The 22,563-nt window shown below is 34.4% G+C and overlaps 1 protein-coding gene across 1 annotated transcript; it reads right to left on the reverse strand.

The window, feature by feature from the left end:
• Positions 1-21,556: 21,556 nt before the first annotated feature.
• On the reverse strand, positions 21,557-22,063 carry LOC132316516 (ethylene-responsive transcription factor ERF096-like). Its single transcript, XM_059814988.1, has one exon. It carries the CDS (start codon positions 22,061-22,063, stop codon positions 21,557-21,559), a length of 507 nt encoding a protein of 168 aa, XP_059670971.1.
• Between the last annotated feature and the right edge of the window lie 500 nt (positions 22,064-22,563).

Raw genomic sequence — 22,563 nt, forward strand, 5'->3', positions numbered from 1 at the left:
TTAGAGTCAAAAAATAATTCCATATTCACCCAACCTGTATCAATTACAAAATTCTCCAAACTATTTTTTAAAAAATAATATGAGAATTTCTTATCATCCTGGGCTTCAATCTCATACTTCTTTGGAACAACTTTCTTTAAGAGAAGTTCATCATTCTCCACAAAATAAGCATTATTTGATGAATATGAAGAAATAATAATTTCATCAAATAAGTCAAACATAACTTCTTTCAAGGTGGAATTTGTAACCATACCTGAAGATGTTAATTCACCAACTTGAACTTTTGCCTCTTCTTTAGCACTTCCTTCTTCTAAATCTTCTATTTTCACTTCATCCTCCTTTACTTTTTCAATCTCTTCTTTAAGACATTTTCTTACCTCTTCCTTATTCACCATTTCAAATTCTCCTTCAACTTTTGAATCTCCAAAATCTTCAACTTCTTTTGCATGATACACCTCTTCATTCTCCACAACTTTGTCTTCAAGACTTTCATAATCATCTTTCGTAAACTCATCATTCTCAAAGCATTGTACCCAATACTCCATGGGTAGTGATTCACCTCTATGATTGGAAACGATGGTCTCGAGCATCTTCTAAATACAACTTGGAGTTTTGGACTCTCCAAAATACTCCCAAATTTCTTGATGTATTGCCTTTTGCAACACTACCAATGCCTTATCTTCTTTCTTTTCATGAAGCTTGTTGGACATGCCATTTGTTACCCAAGAATTGACTCTAGAGGGGGGGTGAATAGAGTCAATGGCCAATTTTCGCAAATTATAGAAGTACAATTCTAATCAACGATATAACCAATTATGTAATAAACAAGATATGAAGGTAATCAATTTAACATAACTGTAAAAGAGATAAGGGAAGAGAAATTGCAAACAATAACACGGCGATTTTTGCGAGGTTCGGAAACTCCTACTCCTCGGCTCAAGATTCCTCTTGAGACTTCCCAAATTCCTTAGAGCTTCTCCTTAATGGTGGAGAGCAAACCTTCAATTGAAGCAAGACCTTGCTTCTCTTTCTTGCTAGGAAAACACCCTTCTCCTAGGCTTCCTTTTGGGTCACACCAACCCTTTACAGTATCCTTGCTAAGAGACCGCCTCTCTTAGTTTTACATAGGCCACACCAGCCCTTACAATTTCTTTGCTAAGAGAAACTCTTCCTCCTAGGCTTACAGCAGATTTGTAGATAGAATTTGTAATACAAGAAATCCTCTCAAGAACTGATACAAATCAAACCTCACAATAGAGTATATATGAAATCAAGTGAAGCTCAAACTCTAAGTATGAAATGTATGAGAGATGATGAGGAAAATACAGAACAAAAGCTCTGATGAAATACTAGAACAAAAGTTCAGCAAAGGCTTACTAAATGCTCTCTGAAGTTCACTCTGATTCAACTATGGAAGCTTGTATATGAGATAAAGATCGATGTCTGAACAGAGGCTCTATGAGTGAGTATAACCAGAACAAAAGCTCTGTATAATGGTAGAGCCAAAAGCTCTCTTTGATGCACTTGAATGAATGTTCTTGAATGCTCTCTCAAGTAGTATAATAGAGCAAAAACTCTATGAAGATTAAAACAAGAGCAACAGCCCTTTTAATCTTTACTGGAATCTCTCAAGATAGAATAAGAGTAAAATGAGAGAGATGATGAGAAGATTGAGAACAAAAGCTCTCTTTGCAATGTAATATGATGTCTCTTAAAATCGTGTATTCTTTTCGGACAAGCCCTCTGTATATATAAAGAAATTCATAGCTCAATATAGCTGTTAGAAGTGGTTAGAGGAAATAAATGCAGAAATATTGCCGTTGTAATTCAAAACCCTCAAAGGAGCCGGCTCTTTGCAAAAGTGGAGGCGGCTCAATTTCAAATGAAGGCTGCTCCATTAAAAAAGTACACCACCATCATCACCACCATCACATCCAAGCACCACATTAAAAAAAAAACAAAAAAAAAAAAAACAACGATGGTCATGTCCAAGATCAGGAAGAGAGAGAAGGAGTGTTGTACTAAAATGAATAAAAATAATAATGAAAAAATGATTTAAAGATTAGGGTAGAGAAAAAAGCTTAATGATGAGACTGATATTTTGTAAATTAATTGAATTAAATAATTAGGAACAAATATGACATTTGAAATCACAGAGGATATTATTGTTAAAAAATTCGTTAACCCACATCTAAGTAATATTAACCCAAACTTTAAAGAGTGTTAATGCAATTTACCCTAAAATTTATATGCAAGATTAAAAAAAAAAAATTACCAATACAAATCGGATTTTATTATTATAACCACAACGGATACAATGACGGCTGCGCGTGGATCGCCCCCGTTGAAAATCCTAGGCTTCTAGCTACAATGAAAAGACTGTGAATGGGCCGGTTCCGAACCGGTCCAACACAAACAAAATTACAACTTCACTTTTACATGCCCAATCTTCTGCTGGGCAAATAGCACTGTGAATGGGCAGGTTCGATTTTTTGGCCCAGAACCAGCCCAACAATTTCTTGGCCCTTTGTTACTAAATTTATAGAACCTCATTTTTTTTTTTTTTTTCTTACTCTGACCAATGTGAGACAAATTTCACATTCATATTTCTTCCTTTGAACACTACCACAAGCCAACTGCCCCTTCTCTTTTAAATCCTCTCTTGCACGCCCTCTATAATTTATATAGGATCAGTCACGTTTCATATTGGCCAATACACGACATATCAGTCTATTCATAATATTTTTAAAAAATTTCAATAACTATACATACCTTAATGAATCGAATATCGTTCTTCTTTTGACACTATGTTCAAGATATAAAAAATTTAAAACTGTAAAAACTAACTATTTGTTGGAAATAGTGGCCTAATTACACACACAACACTATACTATTTGGAAAAGAATAGAAATGGAGGAAAATACTTTTTATTTCACTTGATCTATTATTTGACTAGAGTACATAAATATATAGGCCTCACATATGTATGTGTAACCATTACATTTAAATGTCCATAACTCTCATATCTCCCACTAACATAATCTTCAATATGCATAACTCCCACTAACATAGTATTTGTTAGACTTAACTCTCATGACTCTTTATTTTACATAACCTTAACTCCCACTAAGACAATTTACTACCCACTAACATGCTAAATTAACACATGCATCATGGATACAAAAATACTTGAAAATACTAAATACTAAAATCAAGTTTATTTTCAACACCCCCCTTTAAACTTGATTTTGTAACTTGAAAAACCTTCTTATTAATCTTGGGGGCTTGATCAAAAGTTCAATAGTTGATCTTCAATTCCACCTCCTTCAATAGCTTCAATCTTCTTGGCCATTTCCATTGATGTGTAGGGCTTGTGAAACTTCTTCAAATGCTTGTTTGATGTCTTCACATAATCATATATCATCCTCTTTATACAAGCACACCATCGATCTTTTTTCTTCTTAAATTTTTTATGGATCTTCAACTTCACATATACTTCTTCTTTAGAGTCAAAAAATAATTCCATATTCACCCAACCTGTATCAATTACAAAATTCTCCAAACTATTTTTTAAAAAATAATATGAGAATTTCTTATCATCCTGGGCTTCAATCTCATACTTCTTTGGAACAACTTTCTTTAAGAGAAGTTCATCATTCTCCACAAAATAAGCATTATTTGATGAATATGAAGAAATAATAATTTCATCAAATAAGTCAAACATAACTTCTTTCAAGGTGGAATTTGTAACCATACCTGAAGATGTTAATTCACCAACTTGAACTTTTGCCTCTTCTTTAGCACTTCCTTCTTCTAAATCTTCTATTTTCACTTCATCCTCCTTTACTTTTTCAATCTCTTCTTTAAGACATTTTCTTACCTCTTCCTTATTCACCATTTCAAATTCTCCTTCAACTTTTGAATCTCCAAAATCTTCAACTTCTTTTGCATGATACACCTCTTCATTCTCCACAACTTTGTCTTCAAGACTTTCATAATCATCTTTCGTAAACTCATCATTCTCAAAGCATTGTACCCAATACTCCATGGGTAGTGATTCACCTCTATGATTGGAAACGATGGTCTCGAGCATCTTCTAAATACAACTTGGAGTTTTGGACTCTCCAAAATACTCCCAAATTTCTTGATGTATTGCCTTTTGCAACACTACCAATGCCTTATCTTCTTTCTTTTCATGAAGCTTGTTGGACATGCCATTTGTTACCCAAGAATTGACTCTAGAGGGGGGGTGAATAGAGTCAATGGCCAATTTTCGCAAATTATAGAAGTACAATTCTAATCAACGATATAACCAATTATGTAATAAACAAGATATGAAGGTAATCAATTTAACATAACTGTAAAAGAGATAAGGGAAGAGAAATTGCAAACAATAACACGGCGATTTTTGCGAGGTTCGGAAACTCCTACTCCTCGGCTCAAGATTCCTCTTGAGACTTCCCAAATTCCTTAGAGCTTCTCCTTAATGGTGGAGAGCAAACCTTCAATTGAAGCAAGACCTTGCTTCTCTTTCTTGCTAGGAAAACACCCTTCTCCTAGGCTTCCTTTTGGGTCACACCAACCCTTTACAGTATCCTTGCTAAGAGACCGCCTCTCTTAGTTTTACATAGGCCACACCAGCCCTTACAATTTCTTTGCTAAGAGAAACTCTTCCTCCTAGGCTTACAGCAGATTTGTAGATAGAATTTGTAATACAAGAAATCCTCTCAAGAACTGATACAAATCAAACCTCACAATAGAGTATATATGAAATCAAGTGAAGCTCAAACTCTAAGTATGAAATGTATGAGAGATGATGAGGAAAATACAGAACAAAAGCTCTGATGAAATACTAGAACAAAAGTTCAGCAAAGGCTTACTAAATGCTCTCTGAAGTTCACTCTGATTCAACTATGGAAGCTTGTATATGAGATAAAGATCGATGTCTGAACAGAGGCTCTATGAGTGAGTATAACCAGAACAAAAGCTCTGTATAATGGTAGAGCCAAAAGCTCTCTTTGATGCACTTGAATGAATGTTCTTGAATGCTCTCTCAAGTAGTATAATAGAGCAAAAACTCTATGAAGATTAAAACAAGAGCAACAGCCCTTTTAATCTTTACTGGAATCTCTCAAGATAGAATAAGAGTAAAATGAGAGAGATGATGAGAAGATTGAGAACAAAAGCTCTCTTTGCAATGTAATATGATGTCTCTTAAAATCGTGTATTCTTTTCGGACAAGCCCTCTGTATATATAAAGAAATTCATAGCTCAATATAGCTGTTAGAAGTGGTTAGAGGAAATAAATGCAGAAATATTGCCGTTGTAATTCAAAACCCTCAAAGGAGCCGGCTCTTTGCAAAAGTGGAGGCGGCTCAATTTCAAATGAAGGCTGCTCCATTAAAAAAGTACACCACCATCATCACCACCATCACATCCAAGCACCACATTAAAAAAAAAACAAAAAAAAAAAAAACAACGATGGTCATGTCCAAGATCAGGAAGAGAGAGAAGGAGTGTTGTACTAAAATGAATAAAAATAATAATGAAAAAATGATTTAAAGATTAGGGTAGAGAAAAAAGCTTAATGATGAGACTGATATTTTGTAAATTAATTGAATTAAATAATTAGGAACAAATATGACATTTGAAATCACAGAGGATATTATTGTTAAAAAATTCGTTAACCCACATCTAAGTAATATTAACCCAAACTTTAAAGAGTGTTAATGCAATTTACCCTAAAATTTATATGCAAGATTAAAAAAAAAAAATTACCAATACAAATCGGATTTTATTATTATAACCACAACGGATACAATGACGGCTGCGCGTGGATCGCCCCCGTTGAAAATCCTAGGCTTCTAGCTACAATGAAAAGACTGTGAATGGGCCGGTTCCGAACCGGTCCAACACAAACAAAATTACAACTTCACTTTTACATGCCCAATCTTCTGCTGGGCAAATAGCACTGTGAATGGGCAGGTTCGATTTTTTGGCCCAGAACCAGCCCAACAATTTCTTGGCCCTTTGTTACTAAATTTATAGAACCTCATTTTTTTTTTTTTTTTCTTACTCTGACCAATGTGAGACAAATTTCACATTCATATTTCTTCCTTTGAACACTACCACAAGCCAACTGCCCCTTCTCTTTTAAATCCTCTCTTGCACGCCCTCTATAATTTATATAGGATCAGTCACGTTTCATATTGGCCAATACACGACATATCAGTCTATTCATAATATTTTTAAAAAATTTCAATAACTATACATACCTTAATGAATCGAATATCGTTCTTCTTTTGACACTATGTTCAAGATATAAAAAATTTAAAACTGTAAAAACTAACTATTTGTTGGAAATAGTGGCCTAATTACACACACAACACTATACTATTTGGAAAAGAATAGAAATGGAGGAAAATACTTTTTATTTCACTTGATCTATTATTTGACTAGAGTACATAAATATATAGGCCTCACATATGTATGTGTAACCATTACATTTAAATGTCCATAACTCTCATATCTCCCACTAACATAATCTTCAATATGCATAACTCCCACTAACATAGTATTTGTTAGACTTAACTCTCATGACTCTTTATTTTACATAACCTTAACTCCCACTAAGACAATTTACTACCCACTAACATGCTAAATTAACACATGCATCATGGATACAAAAATACTTGAAAATACTAAATACTAAAATCAAGTTTATTTTCAACACCCCCCTTTAAACTTGATTTTGTAACTTGAAAAACCTTCTTATTAATCTTGGGGGCTTGATCAAAAGTTCAATAGTTGATCTTCAATTCCACCTCCTTCAATAGCTTCAATCTTCTTGGCCATTTCCATTGATGTGTAGGGCTTGTGAAACTTCTTCAAATGCTTGTTTGATGTCTTCACATAATCATATATCATCCTCTTTATACAAGCACACCATCGATCTTTTTTCTTCTTAAATTTTTTATGGATCTTCAACTTCACATATACTTCTTCTTTAGAGTCAAAAAATAATTCCATATTCACCCAACCTGTATCAATTACAAAATTCTCCAAACTATTTTTTAAAAAATAATATGAGAATTTCTTATCATCCTGGGCTTCAATCTCATACTTCTTTGGAACAACTTTCTTTAAGAGAAGTTCATCATTCTCCACAAAATAAGCATTATTTGATGAATATGAAGAAATAATAATTTCATCAAATAAGTCAAACATAACTTCTTTCAAGGTGGAATTTGTAACCATACCTGAAGATGTTAATTCACCAACTTGAACTTTTGCCTCTTCTTTAGCACTTCCTTCTTCTAAATCTTCTATTTTCACTTCATCCTCCTTTACTTTTTCAATCTCTTCTTTAAGACATTTTCTTACCTCTTCCTTATTCACCATTTCAAATTCTCCTTCAACTTTTGAATCTCCAAAATCTTCAACTTCTTTTGCATGATACACCTCTTCATTCTCCACAACTTTGTCTTCAAGACTTTCATAATCATCTTTCGTAAACTCATCATTCTCAAAGCATTGTACCCAATACTCCATGGGTAGTGATTCACCTCTATGATTGGAAACGATGGTCTCGAGCATCTTCTAAATACAACTTGGAGTTTTGGACTCTCCAAAATACTCCCAAATTTCTTGATGTATTGCCTTTTGCAACACTACCAATGCCTTATCTTCTTTCTTTTCATGAAGCTTGTTGGACATGCCATTTGTTACCCAAGAATTGACTCTAGAGGGGGGGTGAATAGAGTCAATGGCCAATTTTCGCAAATTATAGAAGTACAATTCTAATCAACGATATAACCAATTATGTAATAAACAAGATATGAAGGTAATCAATTTAACATAACTGTAAAAGAGATAAGGGAAGAGAAATTGCAAACAATAACACGGCGATTTTTGCGAGGTTCGGAAACTCCTACTCCTCGGCTCAAGATTCCTCTTGAGACTTCCCAAATTCCTTAGAGCTTCTCCTTAATGGTGGAGAGCAAACCTTCAATTGAAGCAAGACCTTGCTTCTCTTTCTTGCTAGGAAAACACCCTTCTCCTAGGCTTCCTTTTGGGTCACACCAACCCTTTACAGTATCCTTGCTAAGAGACCGCCTCTCTTAGTTTTACATAGGCCACACCAGCCCTTACAATTTCTTTGCTAAGAGAAACTCTTCCTCCTAGGCTTACAGCAGATTTGTAGATAGAATTTGTAATACAAGAAATCCTCTCAAGAACTGATACAAATCAAACCTCACAATAGAGTATATATGAAATCAAGTGAAGCTCAAACTCTAAGTATGAAATGTATGAGAGATGATGAGGAAAATACAGAACAAAAGCTCTGATGAAATACTAGAACAAAAGTTCAGCAAAGGCTTACTAAATGCTCTCTGAAGTTCACTCTGATTCAACTATGGAAGCTTGTATATGAGATAAAGATCGATGTCTGAACAGAGGCTCTATGAGTGAGTATAACCAGAACAAAAGCTCTGTATAATGGTAGAGCCAAAAGCTCTCTTTGATGCACTTGAATGAATGTTCTTGAATGCTCTCTCAAGTAGTATAATAGAGCAAAAACTCTATGAAGATTAAAACAAGAGCAACAGCCCTTTTAATCTTTACTGGAATCTCTCAAGATAGAATAAGAGTAAAATGAGAGAGATGATGAGAAGATTGAGAACAAAAGCTCTCTTTGCAATGTAATATGATGTCTCTTAAAATCGTGTATTCTTTTCGGACAAGCCCTCTGTATATATAAAGAAATTCATAGCTCAATATAGCTGTTAGAAGTGGTTAGAGGAAATAAATGCAGAAATATTGCCGTTGTAATTCAAAACCCTCAAAGGAGCCGGCTCTTTGCAAAAGTGGAGGCGGCTCAATTTCAAATGAAGGCTGCTCCATTAAAAAAGTACACCACCATCATCACCACCATCACATCCAAGCACCACATTAAAAAAAAAAACAAAAAAAAAAAAAAACAACGATGGTCATGTCCAAGATCAGGAAGAGAGAGAAGGAGTGTTGTACTAAAATGAATAAAAATAATAATGAAAAAATGATTTAAAGATTAGGGTAGAGAAAAAAGCTTAATGATGAGACTGATATTTTGTAAATTAATTGAATTAAATAATTAGGAACAAATATGACATTTGAAATCACAGAGGATATTATTGTTAAAAAATTCGTTAACCCACATCTAAGTAATATTAACCCAAACTTTAAAGAGTGTTAATGCAATTTACCCTAAAATTTATATGCAAGATTAAAAAAAAAAAATTACCAATACAAATCGGATTTTATTATTATAACCACAACGGATACAATGACGGCTGCGCGTGGATCGCCCCCGTTGAAAATCCTAGGCTTCTAGCTACAATGAAAAGACTGTGAATGGGCCGGTTCCGAACCGGTCCAACACAAACAAAATTACAACTTCACTTTTACATGCCCAATCTTCTGCTGGGCAAATAGCACTGTGAATGGGCAGGTTCGATTTTTTGGCCCAGAACCAGCCCAACAATTTCTTGGCCCTTTGTTACTAAATTTATAGAACCTCATTTTTTTTTTTTTTTTTTTTTTTTTTCTTACTCTGACCAATGTGAGACAAATTTCACATTCATATTTCTTCCTTTGAACACTACCACAAGCCAACTGCCCCTTCTCTTTTAAATCCTCTCTTGCACGCCCTCTATAATTTATATAGGATCAGTCACGTTTCATATTGGCCAATACACGACATATCAGTCTATTCATAATATTTTTAAAAAATTTCAATAACTATACATACCTTAATGAATCGAATATCGTTCTTCTTTTGACACTATGTTCAAGATATAAAAAATTTAAAACTGTAAAAACTAACTATTTGTTGGAAATAGTGGCCTAATTACACACACAACACTATACTATTTGGAAAAGAATAGAAATGGAGGAAAATACTTTTTATTTCACTTGATCTATTATTTGACTAGAGTACATAAATATATAGGCCTCACATATGTATGTGTAACCATTACATTTAAATGTCCATAACTCTCATATCTCCCACTAACATAATCTTCAATATGCATAACTCCCACTAACATAGTATTTGTTAGACTTAACTCTCATGACTCTTTATTTTACATAACCTTAACTCCCACTAAGACAATTTACTACCCACTAACATGCTAAATTAACACATGCATCATGGATACAAAAATACTTGAAAATATTAAATACTAAAATCAAGTTTATTTTCAACACCCCCCTTTAAACTTGATTTTGTAACTTGAAAAACCTTCTTATTAATCTTGGGGGCTTGATCAAAAGTTCAATAGTTGATCTTCAATTCCACCTCCTTCAATAGCTTCAATCTTCTTGGCCATTTCCATTGATGTGTAGGGCTTGTGAAACTTCTTCAAATGCTTGTTTGATGTCTTCACATAATCATATATCATCCTCTTTATACAAGCACACCATCGATCTTTTTTCTTCTTAAATTTTTTATGGATCTTCAACTTCACATATACTTCTTCTTTAGAGTCAAAAAATAATTCCATATTCACCCAACCTGTATCAATTACAAAATTCTCCAAACTATTTTTTAAAAAATAATATGAGAATTTCTTATCATCCTGGGCTTCAATCTCATACTTCTTTGGAACAACTTTCTTTAAGAGAAGTTCATCATTCTCCACAAAATAAGCATTATTTGATGAATATGAAGAAATAATAATTTCATCAAATAAGTCAAACATAACTTCTTTCAAGGTGGAATTTGTAACCATACCTGAAGATGTTAATTCACCAACTTGAACTTTTGCCTCTTCTTTAGCACTTCCTTCTTCTAAATCTTCTATTTTCACTTCATCCTCCTTTACTTTTTCAATCTCTTCTTTAAGACATTTTCTTACCTCTTCCTTATTCACCATTTCAAATTCTCCTTCAACTTTTGAATCTCCAAAATCTTCAACTTCTTTTGCATGATACACCTCTTCATTCTCCACAACTTTGTCTTCAAGACTTTCATAATCATCTTTCGTAAACTCATCATTCTCAAAGCATTGTACCCAATACTCCATGGGTAGTGATTCACCTCTATGATTGGAAACGATGGTCTCGAGCATCTTCTAAATACAACTTGGAGTTTTGGACTCTCCAAAATACTCCCAAATTTCTTGATGTATTGCCTTTTGCAACACTACCAATGCCTTATCTTCTTTCTTTTCATGAAGCTTGTTGGACATGCCATTTGTTACCCAAGAATTGACTCTAGAGGGGGGGTGAATAGAGTCAATGGCCAATTTTCGCAAATTATAGAAGTACAATTCTAATCAACGATATAACCAATTATGTAATAAACAAGATATGAAGGTAATCAATTTAACATAACTGTAAAAGAGATAAGGGAAGAGAAATTGCAAACAATAACACGGCGATTTTTGCGAGGTTCGGAAACTCCTACTCCTCGGCTCAAGATTCCTCTTGAGACTTCCCAAATTCCTTAGAGCTTCTCCTTAATGGTGGAGAGCAAACCTTCAATTGAAGCAAGACCTTGCTTCTCTTTCTTGCTAGGAAAACACCCTTCTCCTAGGCTTCCTTTTGGGTCACACCAACCCTTTACAGTATCCTTGCTAAGAGACCGCCTCTCTTAGTTTTACATAGGCCACACCAGCCCTTACAATTTCTTTGCTAAGAGAAACTCTTCCTCCTAGGCTTACAGCAGATTTGTAGATAGAATTTGTAATACAAGAAATCCTCTCAAGAACTGATACAAATCAAACCTCACAATAGAGTATATATGAAATCAAGTGAAGCTCAAACTCTAAGTATGAAATGTATGAGAGATGATGAGGAAAATACAGAACAAAAGCTCTGATGAAATACTAGAACAAAAGTTCAGCAAAGGCTTACTAAATGCTCTCTGAAGTTCACTCTGATTCAACTATGGAAGCTTGTATATGAGATAAAGATCGATGTCTGAACAGAGGCTCTATGAGTGAGTATAACCAGAACAAAAGCTCTGTATAATGGTAGAGCCAAAAGCTCTCTTTGATGCACTTGAATGAATGTTCTTGAATGCTCTCTCAAGTAGTATAATAGAGCAAAAACTCTATGAAGATTAAAACAAGAGCAACAGCCCTTTTAATCTTTACTGGAATCTCTCAAGATAGAATAAGAGTAAAATGAGAGAGATGATGAGAAGATTGAGAACAAAAGCTCTCTTTGCAATGTAATATGATGTCTCTTAAAATCGTGTATTCTTTTCGGACAAGCCCTCTGTATATATAAAGAAATTCATAGCTCAATATAGCTGTTAGAAGTGGTTAGAGGAAATAAATGCAGAAATATTGCCGTTGTAATTCAAAACCCTCAAAGGAGCCGGCTCTTTGCAAAAGTGGAGGCGGCTCAATTTCAAATGAAGGCTGCTCCATTAAAAAAGTACACCACCATCATCACCACCATCACATCCAAGCACCACATTAAAAAAAAAAACAAAAAAAAAAAAAAACAACGATGGTCATGTCCAAGATCAGGAAGAGAGAGAAGGAGTGTTGTACTAAAATGAATAAAAATAATAATGAAAAAATGATTTAAAGATTAGGGTAGAGAAAAAAGCTTAATGATGAGACTGATATTTTGTAAATTAATTGAATTAAATAATTAGGAACAAATATGACATTTGAAATCACAGAGGATATTATTGTTAAAAAATTCGTTAACCCACATCTAAGTAATATTAACCCAAACTTTAAAGAGTGTTAATGCAATTTACCCTAAAATTTATATGCAAGATTAAAAAAAAAAAATTACCAATACAAATCGGATTTTATTATTATAACCACAACGGATACAATGACGGCTGCGCGTGGATCGCCCCCGTTGAAAATCCTAGGCTTCTAGCTACAATGAAAAGACTGTGAATGGGCCGGTTCCGAACCGGTCCAACACAAACAAAATTACAACTTCACTTTTACATGCCCAATCTTCTGCTGGGCAAATAGCACTGTGAATGGGCAGGTTCGATTTTTTGGCCCAGAACCAGCCCAACAATTTCTTGGCCCTTTGTTACTAAATTTATAGAACCTCATTTTTTTTTTTTTTTTTTTCTTACTCTGACCAATGTGAGACAAATTTCACATTCATATTTCTTCCTTTGAACACTACCACAAGCCAACTGCCCCTTCTCTTTTAAATCCTCTCTTGCACGCCCTCTATAATTTATATAGGATCAGTCACGTTTCATATTGGCCAATACACGACATATCAGTCTATTCATAATATTTTTAAAAAATTTCAATAACTATACATACCTTAATGAATCGAATATCGTTCTTCTTTTGACACTATGTTCAAGATATAAAAAATTTAAAACTGTAAAAACTAACTATTTGTTGGAAATAGTGGCCTAATTACACACACAACACTATACTATTTGGAAAAGAATAGAAATGGAGGAAAATACTTTTTATTTCACTTGATCTATTATTTGACTAGAGTACATAAATATATAGGCCTCACATATGTATGTGTAACCATTACATTTAAATGTCCATAACTCTCATATCTCCCACTAACATAATCTTCAATATGCATAACTCCCACTAACATAGCATTTGTTAGACTTAACTCTCATGACTCTTTATTTTACATAACCTTAACTCCCACTAAGACAATTTACTACCCACTAACATGCTAAATTAACACATGCATCATGGATACAAAAATACTTGAAAATATTAAATACTAAAATCAAGTTTATTTTCAACACCCCCCTTTAAACTTGATTTTGTAACTTGAAAAACCTTCTTATTAATCTTGGGGGCTTGATCAAAAGTTCAATAGTTGATCTTCAATTCCACCTCCTTCAATAGCTTCAATCTTCTTGGCCATTTCCATTGATGTGTAGGGCTTGTGAAACTTCTTCAAATGCTTGTTTGATGTCTTCACATAATCATATATCATCCTCTTTATACAAGCACACCATCGATCTTTTTTCTTCTTAAATTTTTTATGGATCTTCAACTTCACATATACTTCTTCTTTAGAGTCAAAAAATAATTCCATATTCACCCAACCTGTATCAATTACAAAATTCTCCAAACTATTTTTTAAAAAATAATATGAGAATTTCTTATCATCCTGGGCTTCAATCTCATACTTCTTTGGAACAACTTTCTTTAAGAGAAGTTCATCATTCTCCACAAAATAAGCATTATTTGATGAATATGAAGAAATAATAATTTCATCAAATAAGTCAAACATAACTTCTTTCAAGGTGGAATTTGTAACCATACCTGAAGATGTTAATTCACCAACTTGAACTTTTGCCTCTTCTTTAGCACTTCCTTCTTCTAAATCTTCTATTTTCACTTCATCCTCCTTTACTTTTTCAATCTCTTCTTTAAGACATTTTCTTACCTCTTCCTTATTCACCATTTCAAATTCTCCTTCAACTTTTGAATCTCCAAAATCTTCAACTTCTTTTGCATGATACACCTCTTCATTCTCCACAACTTTGTCTTCAAGACTTTCATAATCATCTTTCGTAAACTCATCATTCTCAAAGCATTGTACCCAATACTCCATGGGTAGTGATTCACCTCTATGATTGGAAACGATGGTCTCGAGCATCTTCTAAATACAACTTGGAGTTTTGGACTCTCCAAAATACTCCCAAATTTCTTGATGTATTGCCTTTTGCAACACTACCAATGCCTTATCTTCTTTCTTTTCATGAAGCTTGTTGGACATGCCATTTGTTACCCAAGAATTGACTCTAGAGGGGGGGTGAATAGAGTCAATGGCCAATTTTCGCAAATTATAGAAGTACAATTCTAATCAACGATATAACCAATTATGTAATAAACAAGATATGAAGGTAATCAATTTAACATAACTGTAAAAGAGATAAGGGAAGAGAAATTGCAAACAATAACACGGCGATTTTTGCGAGGTTCGGAAACTCCTACTCCTCGGCTCAAGATTCCTCTTGAGACTTCCCAAATTCCTTAGAGCTTCTCCTTAATGGTGGAGAGCAAACCTTCAATTGAAGCAAGACCTTGCTTCTCTTTCTTGCTAGGAAAACACCCTTCTCCTAGGCTTCCTTTTGGGTCACACCAACCCTTTACAGTATCCTTGCTAAGAGACCGCCTCTCTTAGTTTTACATAGGCCACACCAGCCCTTACAATTTCTTTGCTAAGAGAAACTCTTCCTCCTAGGCTTACAGCAGATTTGTAGATAGAATTTGTAATACAAGAAATCCTCTCAAGAACTGATACAAATCAAACCTCACAATAGAGTATATATAAAATCAAGTGAAGCTCAAACTCTAAGTATGAAATGTATGAGAGATGATGAGGAAAATACAGAACAAAAGCTCTGATGAAATACTAGAACAAAAGTTCAGCAAAGGCTTACTAAATGCTCTCTGAAGTTCACTCTGATTCAACTATGGAAGCTTGTATATGAGATAAAGATCGATGTCTGAACAGAGGCTCTATGAGTGAGTATAACCAGAACAAAAGCTCTGTATAATGGTAGAGCCAAAAGCTCTCTTTGATGCACTTGAATGAATGTTCTTGAATGCTCTCTCAAGTAGTATAATAGAGCAAAAACTCTATGAAGATTAAAACAAGAGCAACAGCCCTTTTAATCTTTACTGGAATCTCTCAAGATAGAATAAGAGTAAAATGAGAGAGATGATGAGAAGATTGAGAACAAAAGCTCTCTTTGCAATGTAATATGATGTCTCTTAAAATCGTGTATTCTTTTCGGACAAGCCCTCTGTATATATAAAGAAATTCATAGCTCAATATAGCTGTTAGAAGTGGTTAGAGGAAATAAATGCAGAAATATTGCCGTTGTAATTCAAAACCCTCAAAGGAGCCGGCTCTTTGCAAAAGTGGAGGCGGCTCAATTTCAAATGAAGGGTGCTCCATTAAAAAAGTACACCACCATCATCACCACCATCACATCCAATCACCACATTAAAAAAAAAAACAAAAAAAAAAAAAACAACGATGGTCATGTCCAAGATCAGGAAGAGAGAGAAGGAGTGTTGTACTAAAATGAATAAAAATAATAATGAAAAAATGATTTAAAGATTAGGGTAGAGAAAAAAGCTTAATGATGAGACTGATATTTTGTAAATTAATTGAATTAAATAATTAGGAACAAATATGACATTTGAAATCACAGAGGATATTATTGTTAAAAAATTCGTTAACCCACATCTAAGTAATATTAACCCAAACTTTAAAGAGTGTTAATGCAATTTACCCTAAAATTTATATGCAAGATTAAAAAAAAAAAATTACCAATACAAATCGGATTTTATTATTATAACCACAACGGATACAATGACGGCTGCGCGTGGATCGCCCCCGTTGAAAATCCTAGGCTTCTAGCTACAATGAAAAGACTGTGAATGGGCCGGTTCCGAACCGGTCCAACACAAACAAAATTACAACTTCACTTTTACATGCCCAATCTTCTGCTGGGCAAATAGCACTGTGAATGGGCAGGTTCGATTTTTTGGCCCAGAACCAGCCCAACAATTTCTTGGCCCTTTGTTACTAAATTTATAGAACCTCATTTTTTTTTTTTTTTTTTTTTTTTTTCTTACTCTGACCAATGTGAGACAAATTTCACATTCATATTTCTTCCTTTGAACACTACCACAAGCCAACTGCCCCTTCTCTTTTAAATCCTCTCTTGCACGCCCTCTATAATTTATATAGGATCAGTCACGTTTCATATTGGCCAATACACGACATATCAGTCTATTCATAATATTTTTAAAAAATTTCAATAACTATACATACCTTAATGAATCGAATATCGTTCTTCTTTTGACACTATGTTCAAGATATAAAAAATTTAAAACTGTAAAAACTAACTATTTGTTGGAAATAGTGGCCTAATTACACACACAACATTATACTATTTGGAAAAGAATAGAAATGGAGGAAAATACTTTTTATTTCACTTGATCTATTATTTGACTAGAGTACATAAATATATAGGCCTCACATATGTATGTGTAACCATTACATTTAAATGTCCATAACTCTCATATCTCCCACTAACATAATCTTCAATATGCATAACTCCCACTAACATAGTATTTGTTAGACTTAACTCTCATGACTCTTTATTTTACATAACCTTAACTCCCACTAAGACAATTTACTACCCACTAACATGCTAAATTAACACATGCATCATGGATACAAAAATACTTGAAAATATTAAATACTAAAATCAAGTTTATTTTCAACACCCCCCTTTAAACTTGATTTTGTAACTTGAAAAACCTTCTTATTAATCTTGGGGGCTTGATCAAAAGTTCAATAGTTGATCTTCAATTCCACCTCCTTCAATAGCTTCAATCTTCTTGGCAATTTCCATTGATGTGTAGGGCTTGTGAAACTTCTTCAAATGCTTGTTTGATGTCTTCACATAATCATATATCATCCTCTTTATACAAGCACACCATCGATCTTTTTTCTTCTTAAATTTTTTATGGATCTTCAACTTCACATATACTTCTTCTTTAGAGTCAAAAAATAATTCCATATTCACCCAACCTGTATCAATTACAAAATTCTCCAAACTATTTTTTAAAAAATAATATGAGAATTTCTTATCATCCTGGGCTTCAATCTCATACTTCTTTGGAACAACTTTCTTTAAGAGAAGTTCATCATTCTCCACAAAATAAGCATTATTTGATGAATATGAAGAAATAATAATTTCATCAAATAAGTCAAACATAACTTCTTCAAGGTGGAATTTGTAACCATACCTGAAGATGTTAATTCACCAACTTGAACTTTTGCCTCTTCTTTAGCACTTCCTTCTTCTAAATCTTCTATTTTCACTTCATCCTCCTTTACTTTTTCAATCTCTTCTTTAAGACATTTTCTTACCTCTTCCTTATTCACCATTTCAAATTCTCCTTCAACTTTTGAATCTCCAAAATCTTCAACTTCTTTTGCATGATACACCTCTTCATTCTCCACAACTTTGTCTTCAAGACTTTCATAATCATCTTTCGTAAACTCATCATTCTCAAAGCATTGTACCCAATACTCCATGGGTAGTGATTCACCTCTATGATTGGAAACGATGGTCTCGAGCATCTTCTAAATACAACTTGGAGTTTTGGACTCTCCAAAATACTCCCAAATTTCTTGATGTATTGCCTTTTGCAACACTACCAATGCCTTAACTTCTTTCTTTTCATGAAGCTTGTTGGACATGCCATTTGTTACCCAAGAATTGACTCTAGAGGGGGGGTGAATAGAGTCAATGGCCAATTTTCGCAAATTATAGAAGTACAATTCTAATCAACGATATAACCAATTATGTAATAAACAAGATATGAAGGTAATCAATTTAACATAACTGTAAAAGAGATAAGGGAAGAGAAATTGCAAACAATAACACGGCGATTTTTGCGAGGTTCGGAAACTCCTACTCCTCGGCTCAAGATTCCTCTTGAGACTTCCCAAATTCCTTAGAGCTTCTCCTTAATGGTGGAGAGCAAACCTTCAATTGAAGCAAGACCTTGCTTCTCTTTCTTGCTAGGAAAACACCCTTCTCCTAGGCTTCCTTTTGGGTCACACCAACCCTTTACAGTATCCTTGCTAAGAGACCGCCTCTCTTAGTTTTACATAGGCCACACCAGCCCTTACAATTTCTTTGCTAAGAGAAACTCTTCCTCCTAGGCTTACAGCAGATTTGTAGATAGAATTTGTAATACAAGAAATCCTCTCAAGAACTGATACAAATCAAACCTCACAATAGAGTATATATGAAATCAAGTGAAGCTCAAACTCTAAGTATGAAATGTATGAGAGATGATGAGGAAAATACAGAACAAAAGCTCTGATGAAATACTAGAACAAAAGTTCAGCAAAGGCTTACTAAATGCTCTCTGAAGTTCACTCTGATTCAACTATGGAAGCTTGTATATGAGATAAAGATCGATGTCTGAACAGAGGCTCTATGAGTGAGTATAACCAGAACAAAAGCTCTGTATAATGGTAGAGCCAAAAGCTCTCTTTGATGCACTTGAATGAATGTTCTTGAATGCTCTCTCAAGTAGTATAATAGAGCAAAAACTCTATGAAGATTAAAACAAGAGCAACAGCCCTTTTAATCTTTACTGGAATCTCTCAAGATAGAATAAGAGTAAAATGAGAGAGATGATGAGAAGATTGAGAACAAAAGCTCTCTTTGCAATGTAATATGATGTCTCTTAAAATCGTGTATTCTTTTCGGACAAGCCCTCTGTATATATAAAGAAATTCATAGCTCAATATAGCTGTTAGAAGTGGTTAGAGGAAATAAATGCAGAAATATTGCCGTTGTAATTCAAAACCCTCAAAGGAGCCGGCTCTTTGCAAAAGTGGAGGCGGCTCAATTTCAAATGGAGGCGGCTCCATTAAAAAAGTGGAGCAGGCTCTTTTTCTGAAATAGTGACGGCTCAATAGAAAAATGGAGTCTTCTCTAGTTTTGTAGAGCCTTCTCTACTTTCCTGAGCCTTCTCTAATTTTGGTAGAGCCCTCTCTAGTTTTTCATTGAGCCTTCTCTACTTTCCTAAGCCGTCTCTAATTTTGTAGAGCCTTCTCTAGTCTTTGAGAAAGCTGGCTCTATTTCTTATAGAGGCTGCTCTTGCTTCATGAAGGCTGCTGCTAAATTGGACAGAAAAAAGTGCATGACTTTAAATGGACATAACTCAGTCCATGAAACTCCAAATGAGGTGAAATTTGAGTCTAAATTTATTGTCTTAAAGTCAGCTATCTAAAGCCACTGGTCTTGCTCAAAAATTCCAACCATAGAAAAAGTTATGGCTATTTAAGTGCAACCCGGTCAGAATTTTCGCAGAGCAGAATCAGGTATTTTGTGAAGCTCATATCTCAGTCATTTTTAATCCAATTTAGGTGAAATTTGAGTCTAAACTCAAGGGCTCGAAGTCAGCTTTCCAATGCCACTGGCCTTGTGTAAAAATTCCAACTACACAAATAGTTATAGCAGTTTTAGTGCAAGCTGGTCTGAAATTTTCAAGGCTGAAAATAGCTTCTTTTGAGATATCCATCTTTCTAGCACCTAGGACTTTGATGAATGATTCAATTAAGTTCAAGGCCTGTTTCTAAGAGTCTAGGGACATATGAAGATGATAAATTTCAAGTGCATTGTGTCCTAGAGTCATTTACCAAATTTTGGCAACAAAGGCTTTAAAGATAAAAAATTAATTCAATGCCTTTTCCTTTTCTTTTTAGAGACCAAAATAAATATAATGATTAATGTGCATGGTCCTAGAATTTTTAGCTTAAAAAATGAGTTCTTTCAAAGCTTATCAAGCTTGAACTAACTCTTTCTTAGCAAAGATTTCATATGACAATATATATAAATGAAGTTCCTAGTCTATTGCTAGTGGTCATAGGAGCATATGAATGATATATGATATGCATGGTCCTATAATTTTGAGCTTCAAAAAATATTCAAATATACTTTGACATTGAATCTTAAGCTCTCACCATCCTATCTACCCTTTTCTTCATTCTTTGACCATGATCGTTTAGGCTTGATGAAGACTTGCTTTCTTTCTTTGAAATGCTTTGTGTGATCTTTGAAGTCTAAGTTTTTCTTTGATTTCTTGCAACTTTGATGCTTCCTTGAATCCATTGCTTGAATGTTTGGAATGCTTGGAATGGATCTTCTAGCTCATCATTGAGGATTGAATGTTGATCAACTATATATCACTCAACGAAAACATTAGTACTTGAACATCATTAATGGTTTGTAATCATCAAAACATAAGATTGACCTTTAGATAAAATCCTTAGGCCAACACCATTCTTTGGCTCTTCTCCAACAACATCCCACAAATCGCATGCTTTGAGGTATGAAGTCATGATAATTCTCATTCTCTTGTAATTAGAGAACATCATCTTTTCACTAAGAAAATACATTTTCTCCCCTTCATCATCATCAAGGAGAAACATGTTTTTCCCAAATGTTGAACCTTCTAGGATCAACTTCGTCTGGCCTTCAGGATCGCCTAGGCTCTGAACATGAAATCTGGCTCTGATACCACTTTGTTGGAAATAGTGGCCTAGTTACACACACAACACTATACTATTTGGAAGAGAATAGAAATGGAGGAAAATACTTTTTATTTCACTTGATCTATTATTTGACTAGAGTACATAAATATATAGGCCTCACATATGTATGTGTAACCATTACATTTAAATGTCCATAACTCTCCTATCTCCCACTAACATAATCTTCAATATGCATAACTCTCACTAACATAGTATTTGTTAGGCTTAACTCTCATGACTCTTTATTTTACATAACCTTAACTCCCACTAAGACAATTTACTTCCCACTAACATGCTAAATTAACACATGCATCATGGATACAAAAATACTTGAAAATACTAAATACTAAAATCAAGCTTATTTTCAACACTATTAACCCCTGACATTCTTGCTTTGAAAAATAATAATAATAATATTTTATAATATTTATATATTTGCGCTTGATCTTAATTATATATCTATATATAGTGGACTAAGTGGAGGAAGGTCTTCCCAAAACTCTTCACCCTCTTCCGTAATTGTCTCTGTCTCACTACTCTTCATCTCCAATGAGTTGGCCCTGAGCTCTTCCTTGTTTCCGTACTGTGAGCTTTGTGCTTTGTCAGTTGCATTGGGATTAAGCTCTTGATTTTCTCGGTTTCGTTCCAAGTTTGATCCCTCTGTATCATATTCTGACAATAGGTAGTTGAGCTTGGCTCTGGCTCCACAGAACTCAATGGCAGCCTTGTCGTAAGCCCTTGCCGCCGCCTCTCCCGTATCGAACGTGCCCAACCACACCCGCTCTCCGGGGGTCTCGTATCTCCAAAGCCCACTTCCCCCACGGCCTCTGCCAGACTCCCCTGTACCCCTTCTTACTCTTTTCCTTCTCTTCTTCATTATTTGGCGGGAAAATATTGGTCCCACTGGTGGAACTCTGGAGGGCTTGTAGTAGAGCGGTGGTGGTGGGATCATCACCATCACAGCCGTTTATAACGTGTGTGAGAGTGGAGACGATGATCGAGTGTTCTAAGGTCTGGGGTCGAATTTTTTCTGGTTTCGGTTTGGGGTTCATTTTGAAAAAGATGAAGAAATTTTGCTATCAAACTAGCAGAGACCGAGAATGGGAGTGTGGAGGATTTCAAACTTAATTATATATATATAGACGTTTGTGTACCTAACAAGAAATCGTTCTTTTATTTCATATACCGAGTCACTGGGTGTGTCGAAAAGTCAAGAAAAATAATTGTTGGACTTGGTCATGGGGTATATTACTACCATTTTGTTGGATACAGGTGGGGTCTATTTATTTAATGCCAAGCGTGTCCCCTGTGCTATTAATGCATTCGAAGGCGCAAAATGCGAAAAAGGGTAATTAATTTGTAAGTATTGTTTTTATTTTTATGATTGGTAAGAAAATAACAATTATTTTGCTGTATCTACAATGAGAAATATTTACTTTTCTGCCCTTGCTAGTCTTG

This window comes from Cornus florida, unplaced genomic scaffold, assembly GCF_030987335.1.
Source record: "Cornus florida cultivar Cherokee Brave unplaced genomic scaffold, ASM3098733v1 CherokeeBrave_3.0.0_Hap2_Chr07, whole genome shotgun sequence".
In the NCBI taxonomy this organism is placed as follows: Eukaryota; Viridiplantae; Streptophyta; class Magnoliopsida; order Cornales; family Cornaceae; genus Cornus; species Cornus florida.

Coding starts and splice junctions, on each gene's coding strand:
- LOC132316516 (XM_059814988.1), bottom strand. CDS start 22,063: ATGGTGATGATCCCACCACCACCGCTCTACTACAAGCCCTCCAGAGTT.